The sequence below is a fragment of the Pteropus vampyrus genome, unplaced genomic scaffold, assembly GCF_000151845.1.
Source record: "Pteropus vampyrus isolate Shadow unplaced genomic scaffold, Pvam_2.0 Scaffold56, whole genome shotgun sequence".
Taxonomy (NCBI): domain Eukaryota; kingdom Metazoa; phylum Chordata; class Mammalia; order Chiroptera; family Pteropodidae; genus Pteropus; species Pteropus vampyrus.
The window spans coordinates 2,677,219-2,699,210 of NW_011888837.1; the positions used below are offsets into that span (position 1 = coordinate 2,677,219).

At 37.8% G+C, this 21,992-nt stretch overlaps 1 protein-coding gene across 3 annotated transcripts in view; it reads left to right on the forward strand.

Moving 5' to 3' along the window:
• Positions 1-2,279: 2,279 nt before the first annotated feature.
• Positions 2,280-21,992, forward strand: part of LOC105292342 (growth-regulated protein homolog gamma-like) — a 93,625-nt gene continuing 73,912 nt past the window's right edge. The window contains exons 1-4 of one of the 3 annotated variants that reach the window (XM_011360529.2): positions 2,282-2,492; positions 2,590-2,713; positions 2,832-2,915; positions 3,771-3,925. In XM_011360529.2, the coding sequence (XP_011358831.1) occupies positions 2,393-2,492; positions 2,590-2,713; positions 2,832-2,915; positions 3,771-3,786 (324 nt within the window). In that variant the 5' untranslated portion in view covers positions 2,282-2,392 and the 3' untranslated portion in view covers positions 3,787-3,925. Of the gene's footprint in view, positions 2,493-2,589; positions 2,714-2,831; positions 2,916-3,770; positions 3,926-21,992 lie in introns of those variants that run through there. The other 2 variants (XM_011360530.2, XM_011360528.2) reach the window with 2 other exon arrangements.

Genomic DNA, 21,992 nt, shown 5'->3' on the forward strand with positions numbered 1-21,992 from the left:
TGTTTCATATTTATTCAGAATCTTGCAAGCTCTTATAATTTGTCAGCTACTATGTTTATTGAAGAAGAAAAAAGCAAACTTTCAGTGACCTGTTAAAGTTTGTTCCATAAACAAGAGAGATTAAAGAAAAAAAAAAAATTTCTTCATGCCTTTCTGACTTTTATAAAGTTTATAAAATGAGCCTGTATTATATTTACAATTAGAAAACAAAACAATGCATCTCTTGTTTTAAAGAATAGCTTTTGTATTTCTGGGCCAGTTTCCCATCAAATTCCAGGAACAATGACATGAAGAGTAACCACACAAGCTCTCAATTATTCATGAGCTAGTCACATGTTTTATAAAATTTAGATGATTTCTTGTTTCCTAGTGCTTAATGCAAATTTTAATATTCTTTTAATTTCTCTAGTTTTTCTCTCAGGACTATACTGATAAAGTATTTTTAAGGGCAGTCATTTATTTTGTAAAATGTTTCCAATAAATAATATAGAGAGTCTTTAATTCAAACTCCCTTTTTACAGATGAGGTGATCGAAAGTAGGACTACAAAATAAATCAAATGATTGATCTCAACAGCAAAAAAAAAAAAAAAAAACACTCAGATAAATGCTTCCCTTGTAGAGTATAGATGCACCTTCCTTTTAGAAAGCCTGATATAGAAAATTTTAAACGCATGAAGAAACTTTTCCATTACAATTTTTTCTTAATAGAAGGATTTGCACAGGTTGAGTTTCTGTTTAGGCAATATTGGAAAGAGCTATATCCACTTTATTTATTTAAACAAACGTTTATAATCCCTTAATCCATGCTGGCTCTCACAAATGTTGACTCATTTCTCATAACTACATTAGAGTAGGCAAATAAATCTTTAATAACTTGTAGATGATAGCTGGCAACTTAAATGCAGGTGGTTTCACTGCTCACCAGGTGGCTGGCTATGGAGTACAGGCTCTTATCCCCTGAGCTTGGCTGCTTGGAACCCCATCCATAGACATATAACCCTGGGCCAGAGGCTATTCTTTTCTCCTCTCTTGCCTCCCATCATATCCCAGGTCTCCAAGAGGTCTGAATTTAACCTGGAAAATTACACTTAATCATCGAATCAATCAATGATTTTACAAGGTGTCAGTTTCAAAAAACTAAAATTCCTAGCCAGTAAACAGAGACATGCGATGTTTGTTTCTAGAGAAAAGGGGATCGATACTGAAAGTTCTGTAGAAATGAGGTTTTACGTGTGATGTGGCACTTCATATTCCATCTGCACACCACTGGAGTAAGGGTGCTGTATAGAGGATCCCCACTCCCAAATGTCCAAGTGCTATTTTGTCCAAGGATAGACCAGAAGAGGTGAACCCCACGAGCCTGCAGGACTAGACCCTCCACAGTTTCAAGGTGACCTCCAGTCCCATATTTCATAGATCAAATTTGAACCCTTCATACATGGAAAAGGATATCGCCCATAAATTTTGGAAGTTCCAACATTACAGACCAAAGAATGAAGCTCAACCAGGTACAGAAGAGGAGATTATGTTATAACCCTCAATTTATTGAAATTAACACTGGATTCATCTTTTTTTTAAATTAATTAATTTATTTTTTTATGATGACATGGCTTCAACTTTTGACACTCATCCAAATGGAAAATAAAAACAAGATATATTAAGGAGTATACAACAAGAAAACAAGTCCAACACTCTGGAATCCGAGAGTATATAATTTCGAGAGTATATAATTTCGGAGTATACAACAAGAAAACAAGTCCAACACTCTGGAATCCGAGATGACAACGGTATTGAGCCTTAATTTCAGGCGTGTGAAATATGCAAAACTGAAATTTAGAGAGAGACAGAATACATATTAATGGAATATAGAGAGAGACAGCTAAGTAAAATTTACCCCCTCACCCCTCCTTGATTCCCCTAGGTCTGTTAACTAAAGAAACATAACTCTTTCCTTCTAAAGATGTGCCACCCTTGTCGGAGGGTCTCACGGATGCTCTCCAGCGTTTTCTCCTTTTCTGTCCTGAGCACTGGGGTCCCTGGGCACCCACGGTCTCCCCCTCGCAGGCGGTAGGTCCTGCGTGGTGGCGACTCACTCACTGCTCCTTTGGAGACTTGGGCGGAAGGAGACTATCCCAGAGTCAGCCTAGATACACCGCAGGCCACGCAGGATGGCTCCGGCGGGGCCTCCACCCTCAACACCCCACTGGGGCGGGGCCCGCCTTCTGGACCCCGGAACGATCAGCAAGTCTGGGACTTTCCCAGGACTGAGGGCTGCGACTATAGATAAAAGGGGTTCGCCGGTCTCGAGGAGCCACAGAGCCCGCTCAGCCAGCTCTCCCACCAGCTCTCGCGCTCCAGGCACCGCCGCCCCGACACCCCGAGCTGAGCACCATGGCCCGCGCCGCGACCGCCGCCGCCACCCGCTCCCCTTCGCTCCTCCGGGCCGCGCTGCTGCTCCTGCTCCTGGCCGCCTCGTGCCGGCGCGCAGCTGGTGAGGCTCGGGGCCCTGGGATCTCACGGGAGGGACAGGAGACGGTGGGCGCCCATCGGGGGGACATCTCCGCTAACCGAGTCTGTTGTCCCCTCAGGGGCGCCCGTGGTCACTGAACTGCGTTGCCAGTGCTTGCAGACCTTGCAGGGGATTCACTTCAAGAACATCCAGAGTGTGAAGGTGACGCCCCCGGGACCCCACTGCGGCCAAACAGAAGTCATGTAAGTGCCTCCTGGAGCTTCTGCTGCTGCTACCATGTCAGCCCCACGGTCCCGATGCCCCGACCCTGAGCCCCAGACCGACCTCCCGCCTCACGTGGATTCTCCCTTCTCTCTGCAGTGTCACTCTCAAGAATGGACAGGAAGTTTGTCTCAACCCCGAAGCCCCCATGGTTAAGAAAATCATCGATAAGATGCTAAACAAGTGAGTTATGTGAATAGAGTCACTGGTGACAGATATTGGCATCTGCTTTCTGAAAATTATATCAGAGAAACCCAGGGTTTCGTTGGGACCGAAAAATCATTATTTCACAATTAAATTTGCCATTAAGATCATTAATGTGCGCTGGTGCAGAAGGATGTTTCCAGTACCCTCCCGTCCAATCCCACTTTCCATCCTCATTCATATTAATGTGAGTCAAGCTGCCTTTCTTAAAATTCTCATTGGCGTTGGCCAGTTATTCTAAAAAAGATTTCCACTTGTTATAAAAACAGGCATTTTTCTTCCAGTTTCTTATGGGCTTCACACCTGAAAAGCAAAACCCTTGTTTCTCTGCAATCTGGGCCCTAAAGCTTAGTTTGTAGTGAAGAGCAGGGACTTTGCAGTGACACTGCACTGGGTACAAATCTGGATTCCACCACCTCTTTACCGTGTGACTCCAGGACAATTATTTGGCTTATCTAAGCTCATTAAAACAGGAAAAACAGTAGTAGTTACTACTTAGTGTTGCTATGAGGCTTAAGTGAGGCCCAGTGTGACAGATAATCAGCTGTCACTCTTTTTTGCTCTCTATCCAAGAGGTTCTGGCTCTTTGCAGCCAATAATTCAGTAAAAACCACAGACTCCCCCAATCCCTCACCACCACCACCACCACATTCCTAAATAAGAGTACCCAAGAGCCTAGAGGTCTCTGCGACACAGTTTAGAAGTAAGAACTTGATGCCAGTCTGGTGAAACTAGAGTCAGAAAACTCTGGAACGTAGAGGGTAGGACAGGAGAAGAGTGCTGTGCAGAGGGTTTTCCTGAGTAGCTACTAAGGACAACTTTTTTCTGTTATAGGGGCGGCTCCAATTGACCAGAGGAAGAAGGAAGTTGGTTGTTGGCTATACCTGAAACAGGCCCTGCCCTTACAGGAATCAAAGAGGGTAAAGAGAAATCATCAGCTCCCAAGAACACCTGGATTGGGCTTAATATATCTGAGCATCTCTTAGGAGAGTTCTTCTACTTATTTATTTATTTATTTATTTTCAGCTGGTTTTCAAAGATTTTGTGTTAATATTTTACATGCAAAGTCATTAAGGATGTAATTGACTCTACTTGTGCACTATACTGTTATTTTTATTGTTTATTTTGTCAAATCCGAGTTAGTTTAATTTTGATTCTTATTTAATTTGAAGGTAAAATGTTTGCAAGTATTCTCTAGTCATTAAATTAACATTTCCGAGAAGCCCACGGCATGCCAGCCCCTAGGACAGAGGTTGGGGGATCCAAGCAAATAGTGATGTCATTGTCAAGGTTGGGAAACATATGTGTACATTTATTTTTGTCACTGTTTAGAAGAATGTCACTTGTTTATTGGAATTATTTCACAGTATATGCTTAACATTTCTCATGTTGAAGCTTTAAGAACTACAATGTTCTAAATATACCTTGGACATTTTATGTCTTTCTTGTAAGGCATATGCCTTAATTGTTAATTATGCAATTTTTGTCTTAGAACAGAGATTTAAATATTTATTGATGCTTTAGCAAAAAAAACCACATGAAAATAAAGTATTTCAAAATAAACATTTGTTTCATTTTCTGGAAAAAATCGACTAACATTCTTGGATAATCTGGTGGTTTATGTCAATGTTTCTCAACATTTTTTTTTACTGGGTATTCAATTGGCTACACATCTAAATCAAACTGTTAGTTATGCTTAACTTCATATGGTGATAGCTGTCACTCTTCTTGGCTCTCACCTACCCAAGAATGCACTCTTCCTAACTGTAGTCCATCCCTTCCCCCTTCAGTGTGAGAGTCACTGATATACATTGTTTGGGGTTTTGTTTGTTTGCTTTTAATTAAATTTATCTGGGTTACATTAGTTATTAAATTATATAGGTTTCAAGCGTACAATTCAATAATATATCATCTGTATATTGCATTGTGTGAGATCCGTCCATGTTTGTGGCAAATGGCAGTATTTCATCTTTTCTAATGGCTGAGTAATATCCATTCTAGATATGTACCACATCTTTTTTATTCAATCATCTATTGAAGGACACATTGGTTGTCTCCATGTCTTGGCCACCGGGAATAATGTTGCAGTGAACATCAGAGCGCATATACCTTTATGGATAGATGTTTTCAAATTTTCAGGGTAGATATCCAGAAGAGAGATTGCAGGGTCATATGGTAATTATAGTCTTAATTTTTTGAGGATCAACAAGTAATGCCTGTGATAAGGGGTCTAATATCCAGAATATATAAAGAAATCATGACTTCTTCCAAGAAGAAATACAAATGGCCAACTGACATATGAAAAGATGTTCAACTTCACTAGCTATTAGGGAAATGTAATCAAAACCACAATGGGATATCACCTCACACCTGTAAGCATGGTTGTTATCAACAAGACAAGTAATAAAAAGTGTTGGAGAGGTTATGTGGAAAAAAGAACTCTCATACACTGCTGGTGGGAATGTGAATTAATACAGCCACTGTGGAAAATAGTATATAGCTGTTTTCTATAAAGAGCTCCTTGCTACCTGGCTACTCAAGTTTACCTCCATAAAAACATTTACATTTTTAAAATTATCTTAATAAAGACTCTCATTGTTTTGCTAAATGGTTTTTTTCAAATAATTATTGACAATTCAATAACGCTGGTAGTAAAATGGTGGTAAAGTAGATTTTTTTCTTCAAAACTCAAATAATGGGTATCATCAACAGAAGCAGAATGAATGAATGGCTGGGTACTTTACCTATGAAAAGATCTATTTTATATTTGGGTTTAATTTCCTAACCTTCACTTATAAAGAACTACCAGTGAGTTTAATCTTATCCTAATCCTTTATACCAATTTATCAAATAGAATGGTTTTAAGATTTGAGTGCATTAGTTCTTCTTTTATAGTGTGATTTTTCTGGAATCTGATAGATTGTTTAGCTTGAGAAAGCTTTCTGGAACTTGGTATTCAACTCTGTCCCAAGATGACAGTAGTGCTCCATGTTTCCAAGACAAACAAAATTGGTTTTGTTTGGGGAGGAAAGATTCCTATAAAGATTCCTATATTCTAAAAGAAACCACTGAAAAGGAGTAATGTTTATGGATGTGTGGGGTGTGTGTGCTTGTCTCTGACTCAGGACTCATTCAGGAAATCCTGAGCCTTAGGTAAAAGCCTTCAGCAGAGGCAAGAAGGAACAACTGGCAGCCTGAGAACAAGTTCTGGCTTGCCCCAAGTAGCTGGGTAAATAAAGTCTCTGAGTACTAAAAAACAACTTCTGTGAGCTTTGGTTTTGCACTTAAAATAGATAAAAATGATAATCTCTTCATAACTCCAATGTTCTTCATTAGTTATAAATTAGATGAGAAAGAAGACGATTTGTGAACTGTACAGAAGTAAATAAATGCAAACCATTCTAGAAGCTCCATAAATGCTAGCATTCATTCCCTAACCCCAAAAGTGCTAGCATTCATTAAAAAATATTTACGAGTAGGACCCCAAGGACTCAATAAAGCTCTCACACCTAAGACCAGTCTTTACACTCCAACATTATCTTGAGCTTGCTGTATTGGTCACTTAGCTCTATCATTATGGAACATGGAACATTAAAAAAAAAAAAGATGTTTCTGTTCATACAGTGGATAAAGTCATAGGTTTCAAAGAATTAGATAAACTTTGGAATAAATTCCAGCTCTATCATTTTTTGGCTGTGATCTTGGGTGACTTTCTTGACTTCACCTAACCTCATTTTCCCTTCTTAGAATAAAGATAATAACAGAATATACTTTCTAAAGTTGTTGCAGGGATGCCTTCAGAAATCTTCCATTGGTCAACTCCATGGACATTGTCTCAATGTCATTTGGGATCAAGTAAGTAGATAGGTAGTGCAGTTTTCACACCAAATTGCCCTGAGACTTTGTAAGTACAAAGCAGTCTCTTATTAAGAATATTATGGCAGGAAATGGGACACAAGGGTGTGTGAGGTGGTGATTATGGGTGAAGGAAGCAATGGCAACAATGACTAAGATTTCTTGAGCAGTGTTACCAAAGGAGCTAGAGCCAGAAAGGAAGAAATATGGCTGATCCTATTCCGTTCTTGTGAGTTCTTCTTTGTGTGTTCTACTGTGATGTCTACTCAGGACTTCCAGAAATAATTGTAGAAACATTAGGGGATGGTGGAGGTGGCAGACCTGCAATAGCATAATAGGGATAATCCAGAGTAACAGATGATACTGTTTTTCCTTTTGCTGACTATCAACACCGATAATAATAAAGAGATCTAGTTCTATCTTCACCTTTGATGCCCCACTCCATATCCCCTCTGCTTACCAATGAGTTCCACAGTGGCAATGTGCAACATCTATTCATGCTGACAGTTTCCCAACTCAAGCTCCTCTCTCCTTCTGATTTTCTTCTTGAGGTCTCTCTCCATTTAGGTGTGGCGAGGAGGAAATGGAAGAGAATATTTGCTCAGTTCACATGCAGGATGGCCTGTGATTTAATGCCCTCAAAGGCAACCTTCACTGAGGGGCGGGAGTTAGTGGAAGAATTTTCTATTTTCTAGTTCTCCTTAGTTAGACAGTTCTATCTACATCTATATTACCTATATCTGAATTCATATCTACACATGTCCCGCTTCTCTATTATGTCTACATTCTCTTTTAAAGCCTTGGACATATTTATAATAGCTATTTTATAATCCTTGTCTATTAATTCTATCATTCTGTCATTTCTGAGCCTATTTCTATTGAATGATTTTTCTCTCTGGTGATGGGTCACACTTTTCTACTTGGCATGTGTTGCAATTTTTGGTTGAGTGCAGACAATTTTGAATCATGTGTTAATGAGCATTGAGGTTTTGTTTTCTTCTTTTAGAGTCTTGATTTCTGTTCTGGCAGGAAATTAAGTTACTAGAACACCAGTTAGATATTTTTGAGACTTGTTTTTAAGCTTTGTTAGGGTGGTCTAGAGAGAGTCCTGTGCCCTCGGGCTGCACTACTAAGTCATATTTCTTCTGTGTCTTTACAGAATACTTTGAGTGCTCACAAGTTCTTTCAACTTTAACAAGTCAGACCTTAATTATCTCCCCACCCCACATGAAGTCTAAAAATTGCTCAGCTTACAGATCTCTGGCCACTCTCTGCCTGACCTTACAGAGTTTCACCCTACACACGTGTGACTTTGTGTTGATCACAGAGGCCCAATGGAATAGGGAGATTTGTGGAGCACTATTTTCCTGCACAGATGTCTTCTTTCTGCACCTCTACTCCATAGCTTACAGTCATATCAGTTCCCCTAAATTCAAATCTGCGTCTCCTCAACTCAACAAAATCACTATGCTCTGCTTGGGGTCTCCCTCCCTGCACAGTGGTCCAGAGTTGATCCACAAAAAGCAAGGGTGATCATGGACTTAACCTTATTTGCTTCCTTTTCTCAGGGTCCCTAGTCATTTGTTCCCTGTCGTCTAAAATCAGTTGTTTCATATATTTTGTTGAGTTTTCTAGTTGTTTATGGCATAAGGTCATGACTTTTCTTTTACTCCAACATGACTGTAAATGCAGGTCTTGGTGCTACAACTCTGAGGAACACTTTACAAGTTTTTTTCAGAGGTTCTATAGCAAGATTAAGCTCTAATTACTTACAATGATCTTATTTAGAACATAGACTTTTTAGCTTTTTTCTCTTCCCTACCCTACATTCCCCTGCTTCCTCACTTGTTTTTCTTACAATCATCTTCAAGATAAGTTACTGCACATAAGCCTTTGTATCAGAATCTACTTTCAGAAGAACCCAAACTTGGTTAAATTCTCCAGAAGTTAAATCCCAAGGCTGAGATTTTTGTACTCTTGTATTACTATTTTATCAAGAAGTATAACACCAGAGAATCTGGAGGGAGGGAAATATGAAGTGGGGCAGGGAAAAATGATAACTAATAGGAATATGCATAACCACAACCATGCTGGCCATCGCTAAGTACAAATGAGTTATTCATTTCCCAAGAGGCTATTGTGAGTGTTTCCCCTCTTATTCTGAAGAAACCATGAAATCAAGAAATTAGAGTTGCTGGATTTACATTAGAGAGTCATAAATCATCCAAACAGCCACTGATTTTTCTTTCTTGGCTAAACTTAGGATCTTGGCTAAACTTTAGGATCCATAAGGCCCTAAAGTGGATGTGGAGGTATGGGGGGAAAACTCTAACAAACCCACATCTAGGAACTTATTTTCACCTGTGAAGAGAATGATACCTCTACTGACCTTTTGTCCTCCCAATTAAAATGATAAATACTTTTTTAAAAAGCAATAGGTAGTTGGAATTGTACCTTTTGCTTCCAACAGTTTTCTGAAGAAAAAAAGCCACATAGTCTGTAGAGGAATAAACAAGTCAAATGTTAAAACCAGGAACTGATCTTTTAGCAGCCAGGCAGGGTTTTTTTTTGAAACCTGAGAAATCACACAATAAATTAATTCTTTCATTTTACAAATGGGACTGCGGAGGCTTGGAGATCACTAAGGAATTATCAAATGTCATAGACTAGAACTCAGCTTTCTGATATTTAGATCATTCTGATAATTGCCAAACAGGATTATTAGTTTGAATCTTGGATTGGCTCTAGGATTAGCTTTCTAAAATTTGTAGAACCTGTCTCAGAGTACTAATTAATAACTAATAGCCCATTCATATCATAGCAACTGTAGGGGAGTCTAAAGGAAATATGATGAATATTGTGGCCAAACAATTTGAAGTCAAAGATGAGTTCAGCCACTTTGTATAATCTGCTAAGTTACTCTATCAGTTAGCTATTGTCTCCCCAAAATGTAGTGCCTTAAAATAATAACCTTTTTATTTTAGTTCATGACCCTGTGCATCATCAGTTTGGGTTAAGTGTTGCAACAGCTGGGCTGGGCTCAGGTGGGTGGCTTTTCTGATGGTCTCTCCTGGCATCACTTTGGTAGCCATAGTCACTTGGTGATGAGCAGGACTGCCTCACTCACGTCTGATGAATGAGCTCTGTTCTCTTCTTATGGTAGAAGCAGCATTTTAAGACAACAGGAGTGGCTGCTCCTGGGCTATTTGCAGTTTTGACCTGCAGTACTTACATTACTTCTATCACATCCTGTTGGCCAAATCAACTCATAAGGTCAGCACAAAGTCAAAGGATTTGGGAAATATATTTCACATCTTGAAATGATGGGCTGCGAAGAATTGGTGGCTATTTTAAATCTTTCTGATATATTCAATTTTCTCATCTATGAGATAGACATATCCCTTATAAGATTTTCAGATAATATACAAAAAGTTCATAGAAGTGTGTTGACAGAAAGCAGAACTCAATAAATGATAATTACTATTATTACATTATGTTGTATCTCTGATAGTGTAGATACATGTTTTGAAGAATGAAATATAAGATTACAACAAAAAATGGAATTTTTTTTAGTGACTTGCATGTTTGTGTGTCTCAGGCTGTGTGAAATTTCAACCAATAAAACAGGTTGTCTATAAAAATTTAGAAGCTGACAATCTGAGCATTTTAAGCAATCTAGATCTAACTGTAAATTAATTCTGCTCCTGATATGGCATAGATTTTAGTAAGTCTAGAATTAGAGACCCAATTTTGATAAGGAAGATCCTTGGATATTTTATCACCATCTGTTTAACAAACTCCTTAACAACTGATGATGTCCTAAGCTTGTCTTTAAAGTTTTGAAAAATTAAATTATTTTGAGTCTTTCAACATTTGGTTATCTTAGCTTTGTATATTTTCTTACAATAATAATAATAATAATAATAATAATAATAATAATAATAATAATATGTATGCATGTTGCAAACACAACATTTTGTGACCTTGACTTGGTACAAAAGGAAAATGAGACTAAAAGAAATTAAGGTTATGTATGATTAGTGTTTCTAACTTATTTGCAGTTTTTTGGTCTGTATAAAGGCCAAGATCTGATCAGTCAACTGAATGTTGTCAAGTTATTAAAACTTACTTTATTTTGAGATTGAAATAACTTTTTCCCACTTCCCTAACATGCCAAGATCCATGCATTAGTCTGTCCAGGTTGCTATAAGAAAATACTGTGGACTGGGTGGCTTATAAACAACAGAATTTTATTTATCCTAGTTTTGGAGGCTGGAAGATCAGAAAGCCAGCATGGTCAAATGAAGGTCTTCTTCTGGGTTTCAGAATAGTCACTGTATCTTCGTTCAACAGAAGCCCTTTGGGGTCTCTTACATATGACACTAATCTCATTCATGAGGGCTCCACCTCCCTCCCCCCCCCATGACCTAATCAACTCCTCCTGCCTTTGGGCATTTGAATTCTAACATGTGAATTTCAGGGAGAAACAAACATTCAGATCATAGCTACTCGACAAAACTGTGCCTCTTTGTGTACTTCAATGTCTAGAATGTTTGTCAGCCTTTTGTTATAATGTGCTTCTTTTCATCTTTAACAACTCCGATGTTAACTTCCCTGTGAAGTCTTCCCTCCCCCGAATCCAAGTCTTCCCTCTTCTGTCTCTAGGATGCCTCAGGTACCCACCTAGTATAACATAGATCATCTTCTAATTTAAGCTGCTTACATGTCTGTCTCTCCAAACAGGCTGTGATCTTCTCAAGAGCAGAAATTCAATTTTTATTTTCTTTTTGGCTTCTTTTCTGTGATTTTTTTATATTTTATTATAGTTGACATACAATATTATATTAGTTTCAGGTGTACAACACAGCGATTAGTGACATCTATATAACTTTTGAAGTGACCACCCCGACAAATCTGACACCGTATATAGTTATTACAACACTAATGACTATATTCCCCATGTTATACTCTACATCCCCATGACAATTTTGTAACTACCAATATGTACCTCTTAGTCTCTTTTCCCCTTCTTCCATTCCCCAAACCGGTAACTATCAAAATGCTCTCTGTATCCTTGAGCTTATTTCTACATTATTTATTTATTCTGTTCTCTAGATTCCACATATAAGTGAAATCACATAACATTTGTCTTTGACTAACTCTGCTCAGTCCAGTACCCTCTAGGTTCATCCATGTAGTTGCAGATGGCAAGATTTTATTCTTTTTTATGGCTGAGTAATATTTCATTGTAGATATGTGCCACTTCTTCTATATCCATTCATCCATTGATGGACACCCAGGTTGCCTTCTTATCTTGACTATTGTAAATAATATTGCAATGAATATGTGGATGCACATGTCCCTTTGAAGTAGTGTTTTGGGTTTCTTCAGCTACTCAGAAGCAGGATTACTGTGTCCTTCTTTTTCTCTTGTTATATAGCCTTTGTTTTAAAGTCTGTTTTGTCTGATATAAGTATTGCTACCCTAGCTTTTTATTTTTTTGTTTCTATTTTAATGAAATATATTTTTCTATCCTTTTACTTTTAGTCTGTGTGTGTCTTTCAATTTGAAGTGAGTGTCTTGTAGGTAGCATATGTAAAGGTCTTGTTTTCTTATCCTTTCAGTTGCCCTGTCTTTTGATTAGAGTGTTTAATGCATTTATATTTAAAGTAATTATTGATAAATATGTAGTTATGGCCATTTTATTTTTCATATATTTTCTTTTCTTCTTCTTTCTTCTTCTCCTTCTCCTTCTCCTTCTTTTTCTTTAAGAAGTCTTTATCATTTCTTGTAATATTGATTTGGTGATGATGAATTCCTTTAGCTTTTTCTTGTCTGGGAAGCTCTTAATCTGTCTTTTGATTCTAAATGATAGCTTTGCTGGATAGAGTAATCTTGGTTGTAGGTCCTTGTTTTTCATGCCAGTCCCTTCTGGCCTGCAAAGTTTCTGTTGAGAAATCAGCTAATAGTCTTATGGGAGCTCCCCTGAAGGTAACTAATTGCTTTTCTCTAGGTACTTTTAAGATTCCCCCTTTGTCTTTAACTTTGGCATTTTATTTATGATGTGTCTTAGTGTGGGCCTCTTTAGGTTCATCTTGTTTGAGACTCTCTGAGCTTCCTGGGTTGTATGTCTATTTCTTTCACCAGGTTAGGAAGTTTTCCATCATTATTTCTCCACATAGGTTTTCAAGTTCTTGCTCTCTCTCTCTCCTCTCGTTCTGGTACTTTATGATGCAAATGTTGATACACTCGATGTTATCCCAGAGGACTCTTAAACTGTCCTCATTTTTTTGGATTCTTTTTCTTTATTGCTGTTCTGATTGAGTGTTTTCTGTTACCTTGTCTTCCAAATCACTATTTCAATCTCTGTTTCATCTAATCTATTGTCGAGTTTCTATAATGTACTCTTTACTTCAGTTTTTGCATTCTTCATTTCTGCCTTTTTTTTTTTTTATGTTTTCTATCACTATTTTTATGTTTCCTATCTCTTTGTGGAAGTTCTCACTGAGATCATTGAGCATCCTTATAACCAGTGTTTTGAACTCTGCGTCTGGTAGATTGCTTTTCTCCATTTTGTTTTAGTTCTTTTTCTGGAGTTTTGCTCTATTCTTTCGTTTGGGATATGTTTCTTTGTCTTCCCATTTTGGATGCTTCTCTATGTTTATTTTTATCTATTAGGTAGAACTACTATGTCTCCTGGTCTTAGTATAATGGCCTTATGTAGTAGGTGTCCTGTGAGGCCCAGTGGTGCAGTCTCCCTGGTCACCTGAGCTGAGTGCTCCAAGTGTGTCCCTTGTGTTGGCCATATGTTTCTTTCTGTTGTAGTTGAGCCTTGGTTTATGTTTATACATCAGTGGGAGGGATTGGTCCTAAGGCTGATTGTTTGTGAGGACTGACCATGACTACAGTGGAGGAGCTGATGTGCAGGGGCTGATTCTATGGAGCAGAATTTGCTTTAGCGAAACTCTGGTGCCTGCTGAGTCTGTCCTTTGGGTGTGTCTTTAGTGGAGGTAGCTGAATGGTGCTCTACTGTGGTCTGAAGCTGGCCACCAGGTTTATTAGTTCTGGGGTCTCTTGGGAGGGGCTCTGTTGCAGGCCAGGTTCAGCCACTGTCTGTTCCCTGCCCGGGACCATTTGGTATGAGCTACAAAGAAATCTGCAGATGATTTCCACTTGTTCTGGGCTTTGAAGTGCCTGGGAAAGGCTAAGGTGCAAATCAAGGCTGCTACCTCTAGTGCTGGTCGTGGGGCTGCTTGGCAAGAGGTACCAGGAATGCCAAGGCCAGATGCTGCTTGTTTAAAATATGTGAACTTTTAAGAGATTTTAGGAAAGTCCTCAGCATGAGCTAAGAAAGGCTGTTTGTATGAAAAAGCCACTGGAAGTGTTTTGAGTGGGCCTGCAAATTGAGTAGGGCAGTGTCTCAGGGAATTACCAGGGTGAAGCAAATGGTATTAGAGAAGCTGATGAAGACTCAGACATGGCACTCGCTGGTGCATGCATGCTGAGTGTATAGAGGGCTCAACAAAGGAAGAATGGCTTCTGCCAGCACCTCTTCTTGGCATAGAGCTGCTCCTCCCATCCTCGCCCTGATGTCAGACAATTCAGTTTCTCCCCTTATGTCCCTGGTACTTTTAAAGCTGCTGCCCTTGTACCAGAGAGCTCAGAGCATGAGTCTATCAGCTAGTAAGTTCATGCACAGGCCCTTTAGGAGGAAGGCCTGGGACTCCAGCAGCCCTTCATCTCATTCAGCCACAATCTCCACTATTTTTCACAGTCAGAAGTTATGGGGACTTCTCTTCACAGACCTGGAAACTTGGGCTTGGGAGCCTGATGTGAGACTGGGACTCCTCACTCTTCAGGGGAACCTCTACAGAAGAGACATTATTCTCAGTTCTCAATTGCCACACATGGGTGTAGGACCAGCCCCTTCCACATTTCCACTCCTCATACTAGACTCGATATAGCTTCTTCTTCTTCTTAGTTATAGGACTTCTGTTCAACAAGACTTCAAGTAGTTCTCTATGATGGTTGTTCTGTAGTTTAGTTGTAATTGTGATGTGATCATGAGAGGAGGCAAGCACAGTGTTTACCTATTCTATGGTTTTGACTGGAATTTTTATTCTTTAAATACTTAGCATAAGCATATTTAAAGGCCCAGGTAGGTAATAGATGCTCAATGAGAATTGCCAAAAAAGAGACCAAATTTAGAATTTATCAGCCCTTCAGTAATCACTGATTCTTCAGTTAAATGCTATGGGTTGAAATATGTTCTCCTCTCAAATTCATCAGTTAAAGTTCTAACCCCTAGTATCTCATTTGAAGATAGTCTTTACAGAGGTGACCGAATTAAAGTGAGGTTGTTAAGATGGACCCTAAACCAATATTGCCACGTTCTTATAAAAAGGGAAAATTTAGAAAGACATACACCCAGGGAAAATACCATGTGAAACTGAAAATGACCATATGCCAGCCAGGGGAGAGACTTGGAACAGCAACCTCCCTCACAGTCTTAAGAAAGAAACAACCTTGCCAACACGTTGATTAGGGACTTCTAGCTCCAGAACTGTGACACAAAAACTTCTGTTGTTTAACCCACTCACTCTATGGTACTTTGTTAGCAGCTTTAAAAAAATAATAAAAAATGCTTTAGTGTTTGATTTGTTGATTCTTCAGATCTCGCCAAAAAGAATGTGGTCAGTATGGGATAATTAAGGTCACTTATAAATCTTAAGGACAAAATTGAAGCTCATAAGCTCTTAAGTCAGTTTCGATCCCATTGAAACTGCTGTCTTCAAACCAAAAGTAAACCGTAGTTTGCTGTTCTTGACAGGACAAAGGTTATTGTAACCTGAACTTTAGTTCCTTTGTATGTCATCTATGCTGTAAGTATAGTCAGAGCTTGGCAGATTCTATTATGACCTTGAGTTGAGATGATGAAAATAGGCATCAAAGCCAAAAGCAAATACTTGTTGAGGAAAATCATCTTAATTTCCTACTTTTCACAAATATGACCTTTGAAAAGATATTTAGACGTCCTTATGGCTCCATTCTGTAAGTCACCATTAACTGCAACTGGCACCGAACCCTTTACTATTGTGAAGTTTCACTCTCCAGCAAATAATAGGTTCTTTTCTCTATTCAACAAATTCTCCTCATCTAGCTCCAATCCCCCAACTTAAACAAAGCTTGAAAAACAAGTTCAGCTTCCTTATTGGCTTGTAAGTGATAAACATACTATTTGATAAGCTGTCCCTTTCATTCTTCAGTGTGAGGAGAACGCAAGAACAACACAACTTCTCAGGGTTACAGTGAGCACGTAAAAGAGGGCTGCAGTGTTGATTCCACCATTCAGACAAGGATCAGGGTCAAGCATAGACATGGCTGCTGGGAGCTCACGAATGCTCTTGCTGGCTGCCCTTGTCCTGGGCATCTTTGGTAAGCCAAATATGGCTTTGTCTTTCCTTATAGGCACTGGGAAAATTCAGAAACTATTCCAGATCTAATGAGATTGTATTTGGCACTAGGAAAAAGGTAGAAACTGTCGATCAATACCTACTCAGAACATACATTTAGATTGTGGAGTGTCAAAGAGTTTCTAGTTAAGCTAATTTTTGAAAATCTGTGTAACTTCCTAGACATATCTGACTGTAAGAATCTGTGCTTTTCAATAAGCTATCTCATTGCCCATAATATCTTTAAGCAATGAATTATTGATCTAGTATAATTACCAGTTTCTCAAACATAGTACATACTCAGTAATGTTCGTTGGTCATCATAATAGCAGATGACTAGATTAGTGCGATTGTCTTCCTGATTATTTCTATCAGTACTTACTTTGTGTGTCAAGCGTCCTGCTGCACTGATTTCAGATTTGGGGTAAAGAATTAAGCACTGTGGTTGTCTTTGTTCTTACTCAGAGTTTTGTTATTCTTTTTTCACTCAGATGATCCCTGTGAGAGCCAAGAGTTGCGATGTCAGTGTGTTCAGACATATTCTAAATTTATTCCTCTCAAATTCATTGAAAATATTCAATTGATACCCGAAGGTCCCTACTGCAGCAGAAAAGAATTTATGTAAGTAGTGAAGATGTGGGAGAGAATAGAAGCCTCTAATACTGGACCTTTCTTTTTTTCTTTAACTTTTCCCCCAGTTGTATTGTAATATAATTGACATGCATTACTGTATAAGTTTAAGGTGTGCAGCTTAATGATATATCACGAAATGATTATCATGATAAGTTTGGTTAGTGTCCATTATCTCATATCGATATACCACATATACATATAGATACAAAACACATATAGATACAATAAAATGAAAAAGCTTTGAAAGGAAAAGTATGCTTTTTCCTTGTGATGAAAATTCTTAAGATCTACTCTCTTAACAACTTTCATATATATACATATATATATGAAATATATATATTATATTATGTATATCACAGAGCTGTGTTAACTGTAGTCAACGTGTTGCACATCACTTCCCTCGTCTTTATTTCTCTTATAGCTAGAAGCTTGTACATTTTAACCACCTTCTTTCAATTCCCCCTCCTCTTCCTACCACACTCTCTACCTCTGGCAACCACAAATCTCATTTCTTTTTCCATGAGTTCGTTTTGTAAATAGATTCCACAGATGAGTGAGATCATACAGTATTTGTCTTTCTCTGCCTGACATTTCACTTAACATAATTCCCTCAAGGTTCATCCACGTTGCCACAAGTGGCAGGATTTCCTTATAATTTTTTTATGGTCGAATACTACTCCATTATATAGACATATCACGTTTTCTTTATCCATTCATCTGTTGATGAACACTTAGGTTATTTCCATGTAACGGCTATTGTAAATGATGCTGCTATGAACACGGGGTACAGGTATCCTTTTGTTAGTGTTTTTGTCTTCTTTGAATATATTCCCAGAAGTGCAATTGCTAGATTATGTGGTAGTTCTATTCTTAATGTTTTGATGACCTTCCATACTGTTTTCAATAGTGGCTGTACCAGTTTACAATCCCACCAAGAGGGCACAAGGGTTCCTTTACTTCCACATCCTTGTCATCATTTGTTATCTCTTGTCATTTTGGTGATAGCCATGCTAACAGATATGAGATAATATCTCATTGTAGTTTTGATTTGCATTTCCCTAATGAGTAGTGATATTGAGCACCTTTTCACGTCTGCTGGCCATTCATATATTTTCTTTGGATAAGGTCTATTCAGCTCTTTCATAGTACTGGCCTTTTCAAAGCTGGCATTTGCATACAAAATGCACTAGATTGAGAGTATAGGTGACCAGAGCTCTGAGCATTATTTCTCAGCAATATGGGAAGATAATTGCCCAGTGTTCAGGCTTTCATTTCTGAAAACATCATGTACCCTCTCCGAAAAATAAAAAGCTCTCAAATGAAGCCACGGTTAGGGTGTGAATTTTTCTGAGTGGACTTTGAAGTAAACATGTACAATGAACAAAGATACATGTTCCTCTGTAAGGATATATGAAGAATTCTTGATTGTCTGGAAATTCCTCAGTTACTCACAGAAATACACAATATGTTCAATATAGCCTAGTGGCTCTGGAGGCTGACTGACAACCTTTCTGAAGCATTAGCCTGCGAATACAGAGCTTAGAGGCTATGGAGAATACTGCATTTTAATGAAACTTTATTCTATCGTAAACTATATATATCATGCATGCTGTTTTAATTGCTCATTGCTAAGTGACACATTACCACAACTTAGTGGCTTAAAATAAATCTATTTATTATCTTATAGTTCTGTAGCCTAGCAGTTGAGACAGCTGCCCTGGATTCTCTGCATAGGGTTCCTTCCTTCTTTCTTTCCTTCCTTCCTTCTTTCCTTCTTCCTTCCTTCCTTCCTTCCTTCCTTCCTTCTTTTCTCTTTCTTTAATTGAGATATAATTACTACACAATGTTGTGTATGTTTTAGGTATACACTGTGTTGGTTTGAGACATTTATATATTGCAATATGATTAGCACTGTAGTGTGATCTGACACCTCTATGTTGTCACATAATTTGCCTAATTACCTTTTTTTTTTAAATGGTGAGAACATTTAGGATTTTATAAGGAGCTAAAATCAAGGTATCATCTAGGGGGAAGCCTCATCTAGGGGCTCTGGGAAGGAATCTACTTTCAAGATTATTAGTTGTTGGCCGACTTCAGTTCTTTGCAGTTATCAGTTATAAGACTGAGTATCCACATTCTTGCTAGGTATTGACTCAGGGTCACTGTCAGCATCTAGAGATTGCTTTTGAATCTGCCTCTCCTTGAATTGACCTCATGCTTCAAATCTCTCTTACTTCCTCTTTTGCTATCAGCCAGAGACAAGTCTCTGCTTTTAGGGACCACCCGAATAATCACACTTAGTTTAATTTAGTCAATTGATTAGTAACCTTAACTACATCTGCAAAATCTCTTTGGCCATGTAATGGGACATAATTATGGGTGTAATTTCTCATCATGTTCACAGTCCTGGGGATTAGGGAGGAAAACCTGGTGGGCCTTCTTAGGATTCTACCTAGCATCCATACAAAAGAGTGTATAAATACATACCTGTACAGTTTAAAAAGCAACAATAAAATACACACTTGCTCACTTGCTACCCAGGCCAAAATCTAGACTATAATCAGTACATCAGAAACCTCCACATGTGAACTCCTGTTATGGGCTGAATTGTTTCCTCCTTCAATTAGTAAGTCCAAGTCCTAATCTTCAATACCTCAGCACATGCCAGTTTAGAGGTAAGGTCTTTAAAGAGATAATTAAGGTTAAATGAGGTCACAAGGGCGGGGCCTAATCCAATATAACTGGTGTCCTTCTAAGGAGAGAGAGAAACAGGTAGAATGTGTGCACACAGAGAAAAGGCCCTAAAAAGACACTATTAGAAGACAGCCAGCCATTTGCAAGTCAAGGCGAGAGGCTTCAGAAGAAACCAAATCTGCCAACACATTCACATCGGACTTCTATAATGTGAGATAATAAATTTCTGTTTTTTTTAGGGAACCCAGCCCGTGTTATATTGTTATATACAGCAAACTAACACACCGCTCAAATCATATACACAACTTCCTCCAAGAAGCAACTACCATTTTAAACTATATTACCTCTCGGTTTTTAAAAATTGTATTAACACCAATGTATAAAACCTAAAACAATTATTTATTTTGTCTCTGTTATGGACTGAATGTGTTCCTGACCCCCAAATTCATATGCAGAAATCCTAATCCCCCCGTGTAGTGGTATTAGGAGGTAGAGCCTTTGGGAAGTGATTAGGTCATGAGGGTAGAGCCCTCATGAATGAGATTGATGCCCTAATAAAAAAATCTCAGAGAGCTCCCTCTCCCCTTTCACCATGTGAGGACACAGTGTGAAGATGGTTTTGTATGAACTGGGAAATAAGTCCCCAGCACTTTGTTCTTGATCTTCTCAGCCTTCAGAATTGTGAGAAATAAATGTTTGTTGCTTAAGCCAATAGTTTTTGTTATAGCAGCTGAAGTGGACTAAACCAGCCTGCCTTTGAACTTCAGGTCAATGGAATCATGCCGAATATATTCATCTGCAACTTGCTTCTATTATTTAACATTTTTCTGCAAAACATGCATTTTTGATGTGTTTAGTTGTAGTTTAATCAGTTCAAGTGATACTTAGAATACCATTATAGAAATATTAAATTAATAAATACAATTTTTTTTTTTTAACGTATCTACTATAGGTGCACACTTGGATTCCTTCCGGACTTTTACTATTATCTACATTCTTTATACATCTCCTGGTTCATCTACCTGAGAGTTTTTCTAGGACTTATTTCCAGGATTTAGGGTGTGCACATCTGCCAACTTACTAGATAATGCCACACTGTACTGCAAAGTGATTGTACCAACCAACACTCCTTTCTACATTTAATCATCTTTCGCTTCACATAGTGGCCAATACCTGGTTTTGTCAGTCTGATGGGTATGAATTGGTATCTTTTATCTTTTTTTTAATTTTCATTTCTCTATTATTAATGAGGTTGAAAGTTTTTCATAAGTTTATAAATATTTGTATTTCCTCTTTTGTGAAATTACTAATTACTGATTATTTAGTAATTACTAAAATTACCAATGCTTTTGTGAAATTATTCATTTCTTTCCTTCTTTTCTTATGTGGATATTATCCTTTACCCATTGACTCACAGATGTTCTTTATATATTCTGGATACTATTCTCTTGTCAGATTTATGGATAAGAAAGCTCATTTTCCAATTTGTGGCTCATATTTTCATTCTTTTCATGGTGTCTTTTGAATCACGGTATTGTATTTTTAATATACTTTACCTTAGTAATATGTTCTTTTCTGCTTAACAGTTTTAATGTCTCGTCTCCAAAAAATTCCCTTCACAGAGTTTATAAAAATATACTTCTATTTTGTCTTCTAAAATTTTTATACTTTTTATTCGTATTTAAGAACTTACTCCACTCAGAATTGATTTTTGCATATAATATGAGGGAATTATCCAATTTTGTTTTATTACTCCTTAGGGTTCATCGCTCCCCCAGTACTTATTGAAATATTATCATTTCTCCACTGATCTACAATGCTACGTCTGCTATAAATTGATTTCTTCATATGTGTGGTGATGGTTCTGACCTCTTTATTCTGTCCCTTTAACCAATTTGACTATACTTGTACACCATCTTCATTTTTTTTATAATAATTCCTAATATCAGGAAAGGAAAATTCTCCCATTTTCTTCAGAGTGGCTTTTGTTTTCATGGACTTTTACTCTTTGATGTAAACTTTAGAAACAATCTCCAGATTTGCATTGATTAAATTATAATTTTGAGTGAAATTTTTTGAAATTATAGATTAATTTGTGAATTATTGACATCTTTATGATTCTGAGTTTTCTATTACAAGAAGATAGAATAGCTCTCAACTTATTGAGGCCTTCCATAATGTCTTTAAAGTTTTATCATTTTCTCTATAAAGGCCTTCTATATCTTCTTTGTTATTAAAAACTTATTTCTAGTCACTTATATTTTCAACACTATTGTAAATAATATCTTCGTAAAATTTTACATTCTATCCGTTCTTAGTGTTCAGACATAAAACTTTCTATCACGTTTGTAAGCATCGGCTCTTTACCTGAGTGGTCACATCTTCTGGGAAGAATGGCAGTTTAATTTTCCTCTTTTGAAAA